General features: G+C 36.5%; 1 protein-coding gene across 3 annotated transcripts in view; it reads right to left on the bottom strand.

The window, feature by feature from the left end:
* Positions 1–54: 54 nt before the first annotated feature.
* Positions 55–17,308, bottom strand: part of Atf6 (bZIP_ATF6 domain-containing protein ATf6) — an 80,426-nt gene continuing 63,172 nt past the window's right edge. For 2 of the 3 annotated variants that reach the window (XM_083110045.1, XM_083110047.1), the window contains exons 12-13: positions 10,614–10,831; positions 55–6,120 (exon numbers count right to left, since the gene is read on the bottom strand). In XM_083110045.1, the coding sequence (XP_082966171.1) occupies positions 5,744–6,120; positions 10,614–10,831 (595 nt within the window). In that variant the 3' untranslated portion in view covers positions 55–5,743. The remainder of the gene's footprint in view (positions 6,121–10,613; positions 10,832–17,308) is intronic. The other variant, XM_083110046.1, reaches the window with a different exon arrangement.

Here is a 17,308-nt window from a genome sequence, read left to right as displayed (position 1 = left end):
ATTAAATGAAAATGCTTATTAGATAGAAATTAATTTAATTGCAGTTTTTTAAAAAAAATAATCTATGCCTTTCTCAATATTCAAAATGTAAGATACCTGGTTTGGACATTGTGCTAATAATTCCATCATGTAACCTTTCCAATGTTTTGGAGACTAAATCTGTCTCCATTCACAACGGTAGATTATGTCTGCAGTCATGAATCCCTTTGAGAGCTGTTTGATTTGTATTTTAAGTCCACTTTATGCACAAAAAGGCTAATCGGGGCTGGACCTATAGTTTAAAGTGGGAACAGAACCACTATGCCATGTGCTTCCACCAGGTATCAAACCCAGGACACTCATTACAATGCAACAACATTATAACTATGCCATTGGGGAGCTCTCCCTTTTGCAAGCCATATTGTTCACTAGAGTGCTGCATGGGATTACTTTCACTTGCTTAAACTCATTCGAGTGTCCCATGTTCGAGCATACTGCACTCGTAGTGAAATAGTTGACAACGTCCTGTATTTCAGAGCCTAATAAACAGCACTCTTAAACTAAAGCACACATGGAAGGAAACCACTTTATGCAATTACAATTCTAAATAATAATTCCATATATTATTATGTAAAACTCTAATACAATACATATGAAATTATGCAATATCTTCAGATCGAAACATAAAATGGATACACATGCTGACAGACCTGTCTAAGCAATTAGAAATGTAATATCACAGTGCAACAAGTACGTGTACATCTGCGAAATAATAAAATGCATACATAACATTTAATAGACCATAATTTTAATGTGACAATAATCGTAGAAACAAAATGTCAGCCCATAATCATCTTTCATTTTCACATATCTTTGTAAGCTATACAAAACTGCATTTTAACATGGTGATGATGACTGTTATTTTTCAATTTCACTTTGTCCTTTACTTCATGATCCTTATTTGAGGGCCCATTACCATAGACAAATGACGGAAATACGTCTACTAATAGGGTTCGAGAGTTCGAGTGTATTCCTATCAATTGTGTATGCCATTGAGCATTGTCCATGCAAACTATTTGCTGATCGAGCAAAAAACGCTCATTGAACACTATTGTGCACAACATGGGTTGTTCGATAATAGATTATATTCTGGGATTGCCTCAGACATCATCAGATGTGCATAACAGAAGCTACAAAGGGACACATGATTGCACATACATAACTTAACCCTGTAGATTGAGATCAATTTAGTTTCCGAAACTTTGGAAGTAAAACAGTAATTTTTGTTTGATGCTTGTTTATTAAAATTTTAGTTGAACATATAAATCAGTGTAATCCACCAAAACAGTGACCCAACAGCATTAGTGTCAAATTTCTATAATTTAAATGATGCTACATCAAACTGTTATTAAACTTCTACAAGAGGAACAACATATTTACAAAACGTATAAAACACAAAACAGTCTCGTGCATCTTAACAACATTTACATCTGCATATTAACACTTATAGTTTACAAACATGTACACAATTAAAAAAAAAAGAAAACAAGTCGGTATGAAATGCATATTTTTCTATACAGGCACAACACTCCTCTGTAGTGCCATATTGCACGCATCAAAACTTTTTTTGTTGTATTCTCACAGGTGCTAAACGAAGAGAGCACCAGAACTATTCAAGTCTTCTGTAAACACATTTTGAATGAGCAATTAAACACAGTGTATAATGTACGATACACACAGATCCTTGACACTTTTGTTTCCTGTTATAACTACATTGTTAATACTGAATTTACACACGGCATCAGGTATTTCTACCATTATTTTCTGACCCAAAACAACAACCCTCTGCAATTACATTACAGTCACAATCAACAAGTTAGAGCAAGATATGTACAGGTAACATCTCCAAAAACTTAACCTACAAGCTCTATTTGAATCTGGAATTATTACAAACAAATGTATTTACCACAAACAAAAAACACCCTCATTAATGCTAACAAAAAATTCTAAATCCCTACCATTTGCTTAAAACACCATGACTCAAACCCTAAGTTACATACTTCTCCAAGTATGAATGAACAATACCCATTAACTTTCACAAATACTTCCACTTGAAAGAAAAACTGCATGATTCAATCAACTATAATATGCAAATACCACTGTGACATAATGAAAGTATTCCTGTAGCCCGTTTTATAGTCTTAGAACAAATATCACTTTACATACAAAGAAACAAGTCTGTTTTTCCCTGCTATTTTTTTGAAAAAAAATTTCACATATGCATGAAATGCCTGTACACTACCTGCAACACAATGTAAGTTATGAATCTGCTACCATCAAAACACATTCAAGTGTTTACAAATTATACTCTAGGGTAAAACCAACGTAAAATAATTCATGCCAGAAGCACCATTCTGTCTTTGCACGCATACAACACCCTACCTCAAGATATGCTTAACTTTCTTTTAATTACTTATGAAACAAATGTCTTTATATATATATATAATACAGTGTTTTTATTGACCTTAAAAGAAACGTGATTAGCGAATGTTTGCTCGGCATTTACTCTTCATGTAATAGACAGACAACAAACCTGTTATTTTTGGCTCATTATATTCTCCCAGAATCTTCAACCTTGTAGGTTAATATTAGATACACATTGAGGTTGTTCATTCTGCACTTTGTGTAAAATTAGAATATGCTATACATACAATGATATAGTTTTTTGCCTTGTCACATAATGCTAAGGTGCTTTCAAACAGCTTCAGAAAGAAGAAAGTCTAATCTTAATGAGCAAGTCCTCATGTTGATACACTGTATGATCTCTAAAAATTGCAATTGCCTTTTAGTAAAATCTGCTATATGCTGAAAGTGACTAATATAGTCACCAAAATTTGTTTCAAGTCAATTTATGTGCAGGTAAGCTAATCAGGACTGCAAGTACAATTTCAAGTGAAATGCGAAGCTCTGAAATGTAATGTATTAATTTTATTCGAGTTCAAGTAATTTCTTAAATGTTCGCATAACAACAGTTACTGATTATTAAAGATAAAATACAAATGTTACTTACGCGTGACTTACAAGGTTCTTGTTAAAAACTGACATTTCGGGTCCATCGCCGGATCCTTCTTCAGGTTTCTCCAATAAAATCACATTAAAAAGTAAAAAGGTTCAAACGGGAAGAAAAATGGATAAAAGGATCAAGTCACTTGATTAAAAAGTGCCTCATGCTCATCAGCTGTCTTGCGTTAATAACACATGCCATTGCCCAAAATCCATTCTGTCTCTTTGTTATAGCTTTTTGGGTTATTGCGACAAAGTTGAGACCAGAGTTTTTCATAAACCTTTGAGTGGGGAAACCTTTGTATGCAATGAATCTGCACACGAAGATAAAATAGGACAGTTTATGGTTTATTTTTATTTGGAGAGACAAGAAATTGTGCAATAATGCAAAAAGAGACAGAATGGATTTTTTACAAAGCAGAAAAGAACAGATACTCAAAGTACAAGATATTGAGCCACCCAAAAAGCAGATCTGGATGTAAAAACTAATAGAATGGAGAAGAAATATATCAGTGTGCCATGCAACAGATCGTATGTGGCAAGAATTAGAAGAAAGTTTCGTAATTATGGGATAACTGCAGTGTTTAAACCACCCTGCACTAAAGCGTATGGAGAGCAAAGATTTAAATAATTACCGAGGCGTGTATGAAATTAAGTGTGGTTCATTGTGAAAAAACCTATATAAGAGAAATGGGGTGAAGTTTTGAAGAAAGTTCAGTGTGAGAGAGATGTAAAAAAAAAAGCACCCTAGGATCAGTCTGAGCAAGCATGTGATATTTATGGCTCAATCAATTGGAGAGCGCAATATAATTTCTGTACAAGAAAAATAACTAAACAAAAGTACTTGAAAGAAGAATGATTTGTGAGAACTGAACAATAAAAATGAACAGATATGATGGTGATATTGGGAGAAAATGGATTGACGTAAATAAAAAAACACAGTCGTGAATCCCCCGATAAAATTCCCAGCATTCCCTGCCAGTCTTAACCTTGGGAGCGAATGTGTTATTAACATGAAGAATTGCATACGTGTATCTAGAGCAAGACCAGTGCTGGAAATGGTGGGCAACGATGTGCATTGTTAACGCAAAACAACTGATGAGCGTAAGGCAATTTTTAATCAAGTGACCTTTTAACCATTTATTTTTCAGTTTTTGACCTTTTGACTTTTTAATGTAATTTTATTGGAGATCCCTAGAGGAGGATCTGGTGACTGATTCGAAATGTCGATTTTAAGATCTGTATTTTATCTCTAATAATTCAGTTTTGCTGATCCAGAACTTGGAACAAGAATGCACCATATGGTGGTGGTGGTGGTTGGGGGGGGGGGGGGACCATCTGAATTTGACCCCCCAAGGAGTGGCAAGAAGTTCTTAAATCGCTGCAAACCAGATAAATCAGAGAGCACCAGCGTGGATCCATTTCTGACGTTGATGTAGAATCTGCCCAGGATGCTATGGAGTGCACTTCAGGGATCTGCCAGAATAATAACTGGTGCCACGGCGATCAATTCCCGATCCACTAAGAGCCATACGGTATTCACAATTTTCATCCAGCAGATGCAAAGTGGAAATGTAAACTATGACAATTGCAAAATTAAACTTGATCTGGCTGGCTGAGAGCCCAAAAAGGCCAAACTGCAGAAAGGGGCCCATCAACACGACTTTCTAGATCTAGAAATTTTGTCTCTATTTTTGGTGATGCTTCATTTCATTCTTACAGCTGTCTTTTGCTGTACGTAACCACAACTCTGGCTACCGAATGTTTACTTGTATTCTTTGGACATGTCATATTTTGAGCATCAAAGAATGAAGTCGAGGAGAAGTAGAGGTGATTTGATTAGTGACCACCTTTATTTGTCCCCTTCCCCCCAATCATGGTTTTCTCCAGGTGTGAACAGAGGGGAGAACATTGCCAGAAAATATCCATCATAGATCATTCTGTCCAGATTAAAGAAGTCCCACATGGCAGTTTGAGAATAATGCATTTCAGTTCTGTCAAAAGACTTTCCTCTCCTGCCGATATCATATATGAAACATTTTTCGGACTTATAAGTTTTTAACTATACAGAACTTTGAAACGTGACAAAATTAACTGGAGTACTGTATTAGGTCAATTGGTCATTTGGTAGATATACTGAAGTAATTCCTATCCGAACTATCATGTCCAGCATGTTCAGTAAAATCCCTTTATAAAACTACACTATTTTTGTGAACTTGAGATCATTTAAATTCAAATTTTACGAAGAGAAAACTTACGGAAGAATGTCATTTAATTATTGGATTTCTATAATTTACTCTTCAATGAATATTCCGTATTCATTTACCCACGGTGTTATCACAGATACTTACACTATTACAGTAGGCAAGCTTGCCTTAATATATTTCCGAATTGTTGGTGTAAACACATACACCACTTTTCGTGCATTAGAATTTTATACCTCTAATGGCGTTAATACCAATTTCTCGAATGCAATTCACATATTAATACTAAAATTCATGTGACCAGCACATAGGAGATTAAAAAAAAAGTCAAAATGCTGTACTAAATTGCAAACTAATTGACACTGGTATGTTATGAAATAATACTACTGTATGAGGCATTGCGAGTGTTGTCTGCACTGCAGAACGTGTTATTTGGAATGGAAAGAACTAAAGTTCTAACCTTCAACAGGTACTGTATGTAAGAAAGAGAACAGTAGCTAAACATAGCCTCTATCATTTCTTTTCAAGAACTTGTTATTAAAATTAAGATCATATGATGGGAATTTAGTATCAATATCTTGTAGCTCTTGTTTCCGTCCAAGTTTCTCAAAATATGTTTTCTGCGCCTGTAAAGGCATTCGTGTGGTTGGTCCTGAAAATCTTTCACTAGAAACAACAGCCGGTTTCTTGTCTGTTCTCTTTGGTGAGAAATTTTGCTTGTCCTTGTCATAGCTTCCAGTGCTGTTGTAGTAAGTGTCGTTTCTTCGTAGATGAGCCGGTATGTGAACTTCTTTTATGTGTAAAAGACGCGTGTTCATAACTTCGCAGTCTATTTGCATCATGCTAATGTGGTGAGGAGGAGCTTGCATTGATTCTGCAACGATAATAATCATAATAAAATATTACAATTACATAAAAATAAAGGCATGTGCACAAACCAATTCTTAAAACTATGCCCCATGTTGTGAAGCTTCTTTCATAATTTTACCTTGTTTTCACGCAAGGTTATCGTCACACTGGAACTGAACTTTTACTCTGACGACGATGTACAAGGTTTGGCTAGAAAAAAACCGGATTGATGTTGCTATTGGCAAACAACGAATGCGCAAAGGTTGAGCAATGCATGATTCTATACTACCATGCCCTGCCTACAGAATGACTAATTGCCCTGGGTGCAGGCCTCTCAGTTTCGCTGTGGCACTTGGACAAAGCGGAACGTGCATCTGTGCTCCGTCGGAAAAATGCTGAGTATTAAAATGGAACAGCGTGTCAATATGAAGTTCCTTTACAAACTGGGGAAATCCGCAACAGAAGCGTACAACATGTTAAAATCTGTGTACGGGGATGAGTGTTTATCACGCACACAAGTGTTTGAGTGGTTTAAACGGTTTAAAGAAGGACAGGAAATGATCCAAGACAACTCACGTTCAGGACGACCATGCACGTCGAAAACGGAAACAAACATTCAAAAAGTGAGTGATATGATTCGAAAAGATCGTTGATTGACCATTAGAGGAGTTGCTGAAATCACAGGAATAGACAAAGAAAGTGTTCGACAAATTTTACACGAGAATTTGAACATGAGTAAAGTGTGTTCAAAACTCGTGCCAAGGAACCTGACATTGGAACAGAAGGAAGCTCGAGTGAACATTTGTACGGACACTTTGAAGAACATTGAAACAGACCCTACATTCTTAGAGAGAGTGATAACCTGTGATGAATCGTGGTTTTTCACGTACGACCCTGCCACAAAATGCCAATCAATGCATTGCAAGACCCCGAGTTCGCCACGTCACAAGAAAGCTCGCATGAGCAAGTCCAAATTCAAAGCCATGATGATTGTCTTTTTCGACATTCGAGGCATTGTGTACGTTCATTGGGTACCCGAGGGTCAAACTGTAAACCAACATCAAGGGTCAAACTGTAAACCAACATCATTACATTAATGTGCTGAAAACCCTTCGTGAGCGAGTAAGAAGACGACGACCTGATTTGTGGCAACGGAAGTCATGGATTCTGCACCAAGACAATGCTCCTGTCCATACGGCCCTGTCAGTGAAGACATTTTTGGCTAAATATGGCATCCCAGTGTTAGAACATCCACCGTATTTGCCGGACCTTGCTCCCTGTGACTTCTTTATATTCCCCAGTGAAGTCTGCCCTAAAAGGAACCAGATTTGAGACAGTAGAAGCTGTGCAAAGAAAAGCGACGGATGTAATGAACATGATCTCCAAAAATGACTGGCAACACTGCTTCCAGCAATGGAAAATTCATATGGAGCGGTGTACAGATCGTGCAGGGGAGCACTTTGAAGGAGATAAAGTTCCTGTTGTACAAAATGCCGAATAAAAGATTTCATAGCATCAGTACCATGCCCTGCCTACAGAATGACTAATTGCCCTGGGTGCAGGCCTCTCAGTTTCGCTGTGGCACTTGGACAAAGCGGAACGTGCATGTAGATGTGGTGTTTTCTTTACATCAAGAAAATCTTCACTGTGTTGAGAGTGTGTATCAAAATGGCTGGAAAACACTAAGAATGAAAGAAATTACCCACAGTTACACATTTACTTATATATTTTTGGCTGTATCAACCTGAAATAGGTACCACATCCTGCATCTATTCAAATCACCAAAAGCTTTCTTATTAGTGCATATACTTAATAATGTATTGTTTTTTTAAGTCCACTTATGCACAGATAGGCTTAATAGGGACTGAACCTACAGTTTAAAGTAGGATCTGAACAACTGTGCCATGTGCCTCAACCCCTGAATTTGGGACCCTTTGATTACAAGGTGGTGACTATAAATAATAATGAAAAATTTTACTTGATACTTTGCACTTCATTTGCAATTTTCAGGCAAAATTTCCTGTAAAGGTTTATGATCAATAAACGAAGTCAAACTTTTCTCCACTTGTCACCAAAACAACACTAAAAGTTTGGTGTAAAGAGTGCGTGACACTACAATTCTGGCATATTCTTCTGAAAATAAAAATGATTTAGTTTTCACCACTGGTTGGTGAGTGCATGCCCAAGTAACTTTGAGCCAGTGCAATTACCCACACTTATTTAAATAGTGCTTGTTTTGTTTTTGCTAGAGTAAAGTTTGGCCAAACCTTTATCCAATATGACTTTACATGAACCAAAATCATTTCACAATGCTCACAATTAGCTATAACATAAAAAAAACTTCTTATGTCACATGCTGGCATAATTCTTATTAAAAAATACACAAAACACACAAACAGAAAAATATGATATGAACTTTTCAAGTGTCTTGTATCATGCTAACAATCAGCTATGTTTGAGTACAATGGCATGCATGTTACAATTGCCCTGGGTGTACTGATTATTGGCTATTTCTTCAATGTTTACATGGTTGCCGAGCACTTCCTCAAGCAGGAGTCCCCCACCCCCTTCAGGTCTAGTGATAAGTTGTAACACAGTTATTGAGACTATCGACAATCTCCTGAATGTTGTTGTAAGCATTCATTTGAACTTTCGTCTTGGGACTGCTGCTGAGCATCAAGTGGGTTTTGTGGCAGACTGTTACATTACAGGCCATGTTTGGCAGTCTTAAACATGGTTTAAGGAAAAGATATAAAACAAAGAAAGTGTTAATACACTCACCTCAGGGTAGCAGTACTTATCCCAAACCCTGACTTAGGAGAGCTAGTTTCACATGCATTATGCACTTAAGAGAATCAAGTGGACTGCAAAGTATAGACTAGTTTGGGTAAGTCAGTAGTAAAGAACTGAACTTTGGTACAATCAGTAGCAGTATTGCCACCTGTAAACAATGAAAATTCCCTTACATGGATATGCTACAAAAACACCTTATTCCCACTTCACTTTTGGGTCATTCCATGCCAAACCATCCAATGGTGGTTGCATGACCATTTTAGAAATTTTCATTTTTAGTACATACGTTTGTACATGTTTCTAGATATCAAAACCAATGTTAAAAAAAAAAAAAAAATGTTGTTGTCTTTAGTTCTCCTGGGGCAGCCATTTTTCCAACATGGTGCATGGCTTTTTTTGCTCATGTAGTAGTTTACAGAAACCTTAATATCTCAAAAACCATTAGAGCTAGAGACCTGAAACAAAATTCATTTTGTAGCTAATGAAGTATACTTTCTATGATATTGACGTATGTTTTGCTAAAAATTCCATCCTAAGTTCGAAAATTATGGTGGAAATTTGGGTAACAATAGTTAAAAATTTGGATTTTTAAGCCAGATTTTTTAATGAAGGGGTTTAGTCTAAGGCTTGAATTTTTTTTATACCTGCAGGGTGTCTGCAAATAAAGTATCAGTGCTTAGAAATAGAAACTTTTTTTACAGCATGGGCTCAAACATGGCCATTCATTGAATTTTGACAGTTTTTGGGGTTAAATATCTCAGATGGGTCCTCTCATAAAATTCTGAAATTTGGCACAAAGGAAGCCCTGCATGAACCTAACTCACAGTAAAAATCTCAACTTTTAGATTCAACTCGTTTTGGTCAATATGAGGTAACGTATGTGACCTAATTTCTGACATTGCAAAGTAAGGTTAAGCTACATCCTATACTTTGTATAATAAAGTATTTTCTTCTTTTTTAAAAGTTGGGTTAAAAAAGCCTCAGAAAATATAGTAACATAAGGTTTTAATACTTGACCTTCCAGAAATTGAAATTACAAGGTATGATAATTGAAAATCTGAGATTTTTACTGCAAGTTAGGTTCATGCAGGGCTTCCTTTGTGCCAAATTTCAGAATTTTTCAAGAGGACCCATCCAAGATATTTAACCCCAAAAACTGTCAAAATTCAATGAACGGCCATGTTTGAGCCCATGCTGTAAAAAAGTTTGCATTTCTAAGCACTGATACTTTATTTGCAGACACCCTGCAGGTAGGTTTACACATAAAAAAATTTCAAGCCTTAGACTAAACCCCTTCATTAAAAAAAACTGGCTTCAAAATCCAAATTTTTAACTATTGTTACCCAAATTTCCACCATAATTTTCGTACTTAGGATGCAACTTTTAGCAAAACATATGTCAATATCATAGAAAGTATACTTCATTAGCTACAAAATGAATTTTGTTTCAGGTCTCTAGCTCTAATGGTTTTTGAGATATTAAGGTTTCTGTAAACTGCTACATGAGCAAAAAAAGCCATGTACCCTGTTGGAAAAATGGCTGCCCCAGGAGAACCAAAGACAATATTTTTTTTGAACATTGGTTTTAATATCTAGAAACATGTACAAACTTATGTATTAAAAATTTATGCAACCAATTATTTTAAAATTGGTTGATTTGACATGGAATGACCCTGTTAGGATTTTTTGAAAAGGCAAAACTGAACAAATGCAAATATAAACTTACCATTGAATGGAACAGTGGGCAACACTAGTGACATTTTGGGCCGTATCGTTCTGTTGTGTGCTGTTGCAGGCAGCAGAAGATGATCTCCAGAAAATGAAACAACATAGAAGGTATCATCTCTCCTATGAATCGCATCGAAGAATGCAGCATAATTATAATAGTGTGGCCGTAAACTGTATACTTCCAATTCTCTGCTGTTATCAGGTTGCCTGTAAGCACTAGAAAATTAAATGGAATTACATTAAGAATATTACAGGTGAAAGTTACAGAATAATTGAATCATTCAATAACTCCTTAAATTCAATATGGTGTACACTCAGCTTCATAAAGGGAATAGAAAATAAACCACAAAACAAATACCGTCCCACAGTTAGCTTTTAATTTCCTGTTTTATAAGGGCATGGAAAATTAGTTTTGACAGAAAAGCTAAATGTGGCATACTGTAATGTTCACTTTTTGCATTTTTGAAAGGTGTGAGGTATGGTTTCCTAGCATATGTAGTCACAAAATGTTAAATCAGGTGCAAGATGCACGGAAACTCAAACCTAAAATGAAAAGTTTATTTCATGATGGAATGTCCAGTGTCTAGCATAAGAGTTTATTTACCAACGATATTTTCCACAGTGTTTATCCTATAAGTTATGCAAATAACATACCCTTAGAATTCCGTAACAATGTGGGGGATGGAAAAGCACTAAATAAAATACCAACAGTAACTACATAAATTAATTTAAAATTACTAAATAACCAAACTTCTGTATCATGTTGAAACATATATAACTATTCAGTTTAATTTAAGTTTCTGGAAAACATCAAACTACATGTTCACAGGAATCATTAGAAGAGACTAGATATTAAACTTAAACAACATATTATGTTCAAGTTATCCTTTTACCACAAATGCAAGTTTATATACCATTTTTGAACCTAGAATGTGCAGTTTTAATACATAAATTTTCATCTTTTATTCACCACAAATGTGTGTTCTTATACATAAATTATTATGCAGTCTTCTCCAAATGTCCTTTTGTATTTCATATTCTTTAGCTTTACAAGTATTTTTATTAAAATGTGTAGGACATCAAAACTATTATTTACACTTATATTTTTTGAAAACTACTGTATGGATCAAGAGTAAAATTACCAATAATTCAATGATCTGAAATCTATAAACAGAATATCATTTAGGTGAAAATTATGCCACTGTTTTTTAATGAATGTGTATAAAGCAGTGGTCAGAAGTAGCGAGCTACTTGTAGCGTTACTACTGTAGCTAGCTACAAAATTTGTAGCTGTAGTTGTAGCGACGCTACATTTTGAAAATTGTAGTTGTAGCGGTAGCAAAGCTACAAAATTCCTGTAGTAGTGAAAATTTCGCTACAGCTACATTTCTTCTCAGCATTTTGAGGTGAATTTTGAATGTGGCAACAGCGTCAGAAAAAATCGACAATAACCTTTAATTTTGCAGGAGGTTCATAAAGACAGTCTATTACATGGAAATACAGATTATCTAGATTGTAGATATCCACATAATTTATTTAATTAGTAGCTGAATAATTCAGATATCCAGAAAACTAACTGACATATATGAATATATTCCTGATAACAGCTACGTATTTTTAGCTGCATCGCTATTTTGGGAAGAAACATGCCTCGTTTGCTACACCACTGGAAAAAAGTGCCTCGTTTGTGTCACCCCCGGAACAAATCCTGTGGATATTCATGATGTAAGACACACCAAAATGTCATTAATTGCTGTGTAAGACACAACTTGCAGTGCAAAAACGAGTGATGGATTTTCAACTGCACTGACAAGGGAATAGTGCCAGCAATAAATGGCCCAGTACGAGCCAGATCAGTGTATAGGATCTCACCAGCAGGAAATTATTGTTACAAGAATGATACTTTCTGGAATTACAATTATTTTCACGATAGTATTTGTTCACAAATTTTAAAATTACAATACGTTTAAAATAGTCAGGTTTACACGACAGTTTCCTCAATAATTTTATCATATTGCAAAAAGTATGTACGAGTTATTGACTTCCTACAGAAACGACAATTTTCTTTAGTTAATACGTATACATAGTTTTCAAATTTATGTATTTCTCCTATTTTTGCGTCACTTTTCTGTAACTTTTGCTAATCATGACATCATCATCCCTTGCCATTTCCTGCCTCTGGCTGGGTCAGCATACAAGTCAAGCTTCTCCATTTTTTCCTGGTCTTCCACCACTCCTCTCTTTCCACGGTGCTCCAATCTTGTCCTCTTCTCCTAACACTTTCTGCTATCTGCTCTTTCCACCGACATCTTGGTCTTCCTTGACCTTATTCCCACTCTTTGTGCATTCTAAGCTCTTAATGGTAGCCTTTCTGCATCAATCCTCTTCATGTGTCCGAACCATCTCATCTGTGCCTTATCTATTCTGTACTGAACTTCACCACCCCAACTGTCTGTTGGATCTCCTCATTCCTTATTCTATCCCTTCTAGTCTTTCCCAATATACTCCTTAAAAATTTTATCTCCACTGCTTGCATCTTTCTTTTGTCTCTCTCTGTCATTGTCCAAGTCTCTGCTCCTTACGTAATTATTGGCTCATAGTATGTGTTTCATAGGTACATCCCTGTTCCATATTAATCTTCGAACGCTTTGATATAGTCCACCAAGCATTTGTCCTCTTCTGTTTACCTCCTCATCTATTCTTCCACTTCTCTCAATCATGACAATGAGGTTGAATGGTTTATTTAAATATTCTCTTATCTATAGTCGCTTTCTGCCACTTTCGGATAATTGTGAGAACGAGGAAGAATGATGAATGATGAGCAGTGCGGGGAATGGAGGAGCAGGAGGATCCCATCCTCCCAACTTGACGTCTTTCCTAGTTTTTGTTTTGAATCCATTTTATGCATAGATAAGCTGATCGAGACTGGATCCGAACCACTATGTGCCTCCGCTGGGAATCGAACCTAGGGCCCTTTTGTACTCAAAGGGCTTCAGGTACTTTTCATTCAAAATGCTGTCTTCATATCAGTCTATAAAAAATGAAATATTTATTCTCAAGAAAAATATGTTGATGTGAACATAAATACGTAATCCTACAAAATTTGATTTGTGTATAGTTGTAATCATTAATTTGGGTAACACCCTAATTGCAATATTCATATATCAAATTTGAATTGATATGCCACTTGCATAGGTATGGTATTCTCAAAAACTATAGTAAAAAAATAAGTAACTGAAGTAAGACTGCTATCAAAATTATTGAATGACTGAAATCATGATAATAAATAACAGAATCTATTTACCAGTGGTAGGAGATTTTTTAATACCCATATGGTTGTTTTTATTTTTTTTATGCAGAAGTAGCGCAAAAAGTAGCGAAATAGTGAGTATAGCTCTTTTCAGTTCTTACGTCGTGCGGTCTAGAAGCTGGCAGGGGAAGTGGGGACCGGGGAACATGCCGCTGACCAACTAGAGAACAGACCACCTAGCGGTGGAGCCGAGAGTTAGGCAGTTGCGGGAGGAAGCTGCAGGCGCTAACTTCGTTCTGCACGTTGCTGTGTTGCCAATTCACCGCGTTGCTGATGGTCTTTTGCCCCAGTGTTGATTCCTGTTTGTTATGAGCGGAATGTAGGAATAACATACGTGGGAGTAATTGTTGTCACGTCGTGTATTGCCTAACTGCATTGTTACTTCGATAAACGTGTATGTGGCATGTGATGTGACGTTTATTTGTACTCTCGCTGTTCCATTGTGACGCGAACTGTGCAGCATATTGTTAGGGAAGGCAAAGACAGTCAACACTGAACAAGTTTTCGTTGATTTGCATACATTAATAAGCTTTCAGTGGGGAGTTTCGTCGTTGTGAAGGATACTGAAGTATATGGGGTTCAAGTACAAAAAGAGCAATGACTGTAGACGATTTCTGATGGAGAGAGCCGATATACGAGTTACAGCCAGAGTAACGTTTTTGAGAAAAATGAATCTTCTAAAAAATAAGGAACCTTTGCCCTATATAGGTATTTCATTTAGATGAAACGTACATAGATCAGAATTACGCTCCAACGAAAATCTGGCAAAATAAAGAGGGTACAGGGGGTTTAAAAGTGCCCGTGGGTAAAGGTGGGTGCATTATTGTTTGTCACGTAGGTTCCAGTCACACTGGTTTTCTACAGGCATGTAAATTAGTTTTCAGTGGTTTTTGCAGTTTTTAGATACGCTTGACGAAAGGAATATCAAAGACGCAGTGATTGTAATGGACAATGCTAGCTACCATTCGGTACAGTTGGAAAGAATTCCTACAATGTATACCCTTGATATCATACACTTATCGGTATTCTACTGACCACAAGATGGGGATAATACGCATTCTCAGGCCATACACGAACAATGGGACGTCTGTATTTCATGGTTCTTTCGATTTCAACTCGCCTTTCCCGCTACTCTGGCAACGCTGCAGTCTCTCTCTCTAACCGGCCTGTCTCGTTGCGCTGGATAGGTCGTTTCCCCGCTCTCCACTTCCCCTGCCAGCTTCTAGAGCGCACGCCGTAACAACTGAAAAGAGCTATAGCGAACAGGAATAGCGTAGCGAGCTATTTTTTGGTAAATGTGGCTGTAGCTGTAGCGAAGCTACATTTTGGAAGAGTAGCTGTAGCTGTAGCGAAGCTACTTTTAAAATGTAGCGTTCTGATCACTGGTATAAAGCTATAATTCACATACCCTGGTTTTGCAGTGTGCAAATCTGCAGTTTGTTTTTGAAAGACAATAACTATTACTGTGACATTACTTATGGAGGTGAATCAAACACTTGCAATTTTGAAACATATCAAATATTGTCAAAAAATTCATATTGGTTCTTAACATGTTAACTGCCATATCGGTCATAATGACTAGAGCTAGGAATTTTAGGTGCAAAAATTTGCCAATAAAGGTGCAAAAAAGGTGTCAATTTTTGTACAAAAAAGGTGCTAAAATAGGTGCTAATTTTCAGATGTAAAATTTATTGTGAGCAGTGCATACATATATGATTCAACTTGTCTGGATAAACACATAGAGTATTACCTGGTTTTAAATCGTTTAATATAACTAAGCAAAGAAAATTCTCTGATACATTAGAAAGTGACATAAAGGAAAACATGCTTCTTCTTACTTGCTTAGAATTAGTCATCTAGAAAACTGTTAAAATAGATTACATTCAAAATTTCTATGTTCTTCTGAGTGAGGCTACATCTGCGGTCACTAAGCAGATAGTTGTAAGTTGAAAAAGAACGTTCAACGTCAACAGACACAAGTGGTGCGTATTTTTGTTTTCAACCGGTAATCCACATCCTTGTTGGTTGCAACTTCTTGAACATCAGGGTTTTTGGCTAAACTTTGTTCTAACTTCTCTTTCCCGACCCCTTGCAGCTCTCGTTGCACATCCATCAAAACAGCCCACTGTGCTTCATTTTCAGGACACTGCTCCTCCAGTTTTGTGATTGCAGTAGTAAGGAAAGAGAAGCCATGTACAATATAGAGTTCGTCTTGCAATTCCTGTTTAAGTGCAAGTTTTTTGGCTTTTTCTACAGCTGACGAATTACTAGGCAAAGTATCTAAAAATTTCGATATTGTATGGAAATTATTGCAAATAAACACTGCAGCTTTTAACCATGTACCCCATCTAGTGAGAATGGGAGAGGGTGGTAGTGGAAGTTTCGTAATTTCTACATACTTCTGTATTCTAGAAGGAGCCTTTTTCAGTATTTTCTTAATGCTAGAAACAAATTTGTTCACATGTATATTCATCTTTAAGAGCTTCACAAACTCAATGCAAAGCATGAACAATGTAGGTCACATGTTTTAAGTTAGGATACATATTCTTCACATTAGAAAATGCAGCTAACATGAAGATGCTTGGTCTGTAAGAACTAACCACACTATCATATTTTACGCCCTCCGGCCACAATACAAAACATGCATCATTGAAACTTTGCATTACACTTGCATTATCTGTTTTGCCGAGAAAATAAGTTTTTAAAAGCATGGGTTTCACTTGATGTCCATTGAGAGGTGCTACTAAAATGTTCAAAACGTACCTGTTTTGCCTATGTGTGGTTTCATCTAGTATGAAATAGACTGGAGGGTCAGCTACTACTTGCCTGATCTGCAAGATTTTAGCTTCATAAAGAAGTTGAAGGTAAGATTTCCTTAAGGTGGTCTCATCTGGAACTGACTTCCCAGTATATTTTTGCAAATATGATTTCATGACAGGATTGTTAAGTTTCGAAAGAGGTATTCCACACACTATAAATGTCCTCGCTGTCTCACTGAAAAATTCATTTTTATTTCTGGAACTCGAAGATGCAAGAACCTCACCAATGAATTGCTGTCGCTTCCAATCTTTACCATCTCGTAGTTCTTTATTCCTGACGTGCTTCCCACTTTGTAGATGCTACACAACCCAAGTGCGTTGGTGTTTGTCATCAACAGCAATAGAAATATCACACACATCACACCTCAGAACAGATCCATCACTCTGAATGCCGTCACTGCTAAACAATGTCCTGCAGTTTCCCAACATTTACTTTATGTTTTGGCATGGTGAACAAGCAAGTCCGATGCATCGATCAGTCGATCACAAGACTGCAGTTACCTTGCTCGCTGAGACGGGAGAAGGAAACGAAAACAAAACAGCTTTCATACAACAATTCGTAAA

Source organism: Lepisma saccharinum, chromosome 23, assembly GCF_977018435.1.
Source record: "Lepisma saccharinum chromosome 23, izLepSacc3.1, whole genome shotgun sequence".
NCBI classification, from domain to species: domain Eukaryota; kingdom Metazoa; phylum Arthropoda; class Insecta; order Zygentoma; family Lepismatidae; genus Lepisma; species Lepisma saccharinum.
Note: the sequence above shows the minus strand (reverse complement) of the source record. Positions and strands in the feature narration are given on the sequence as shown.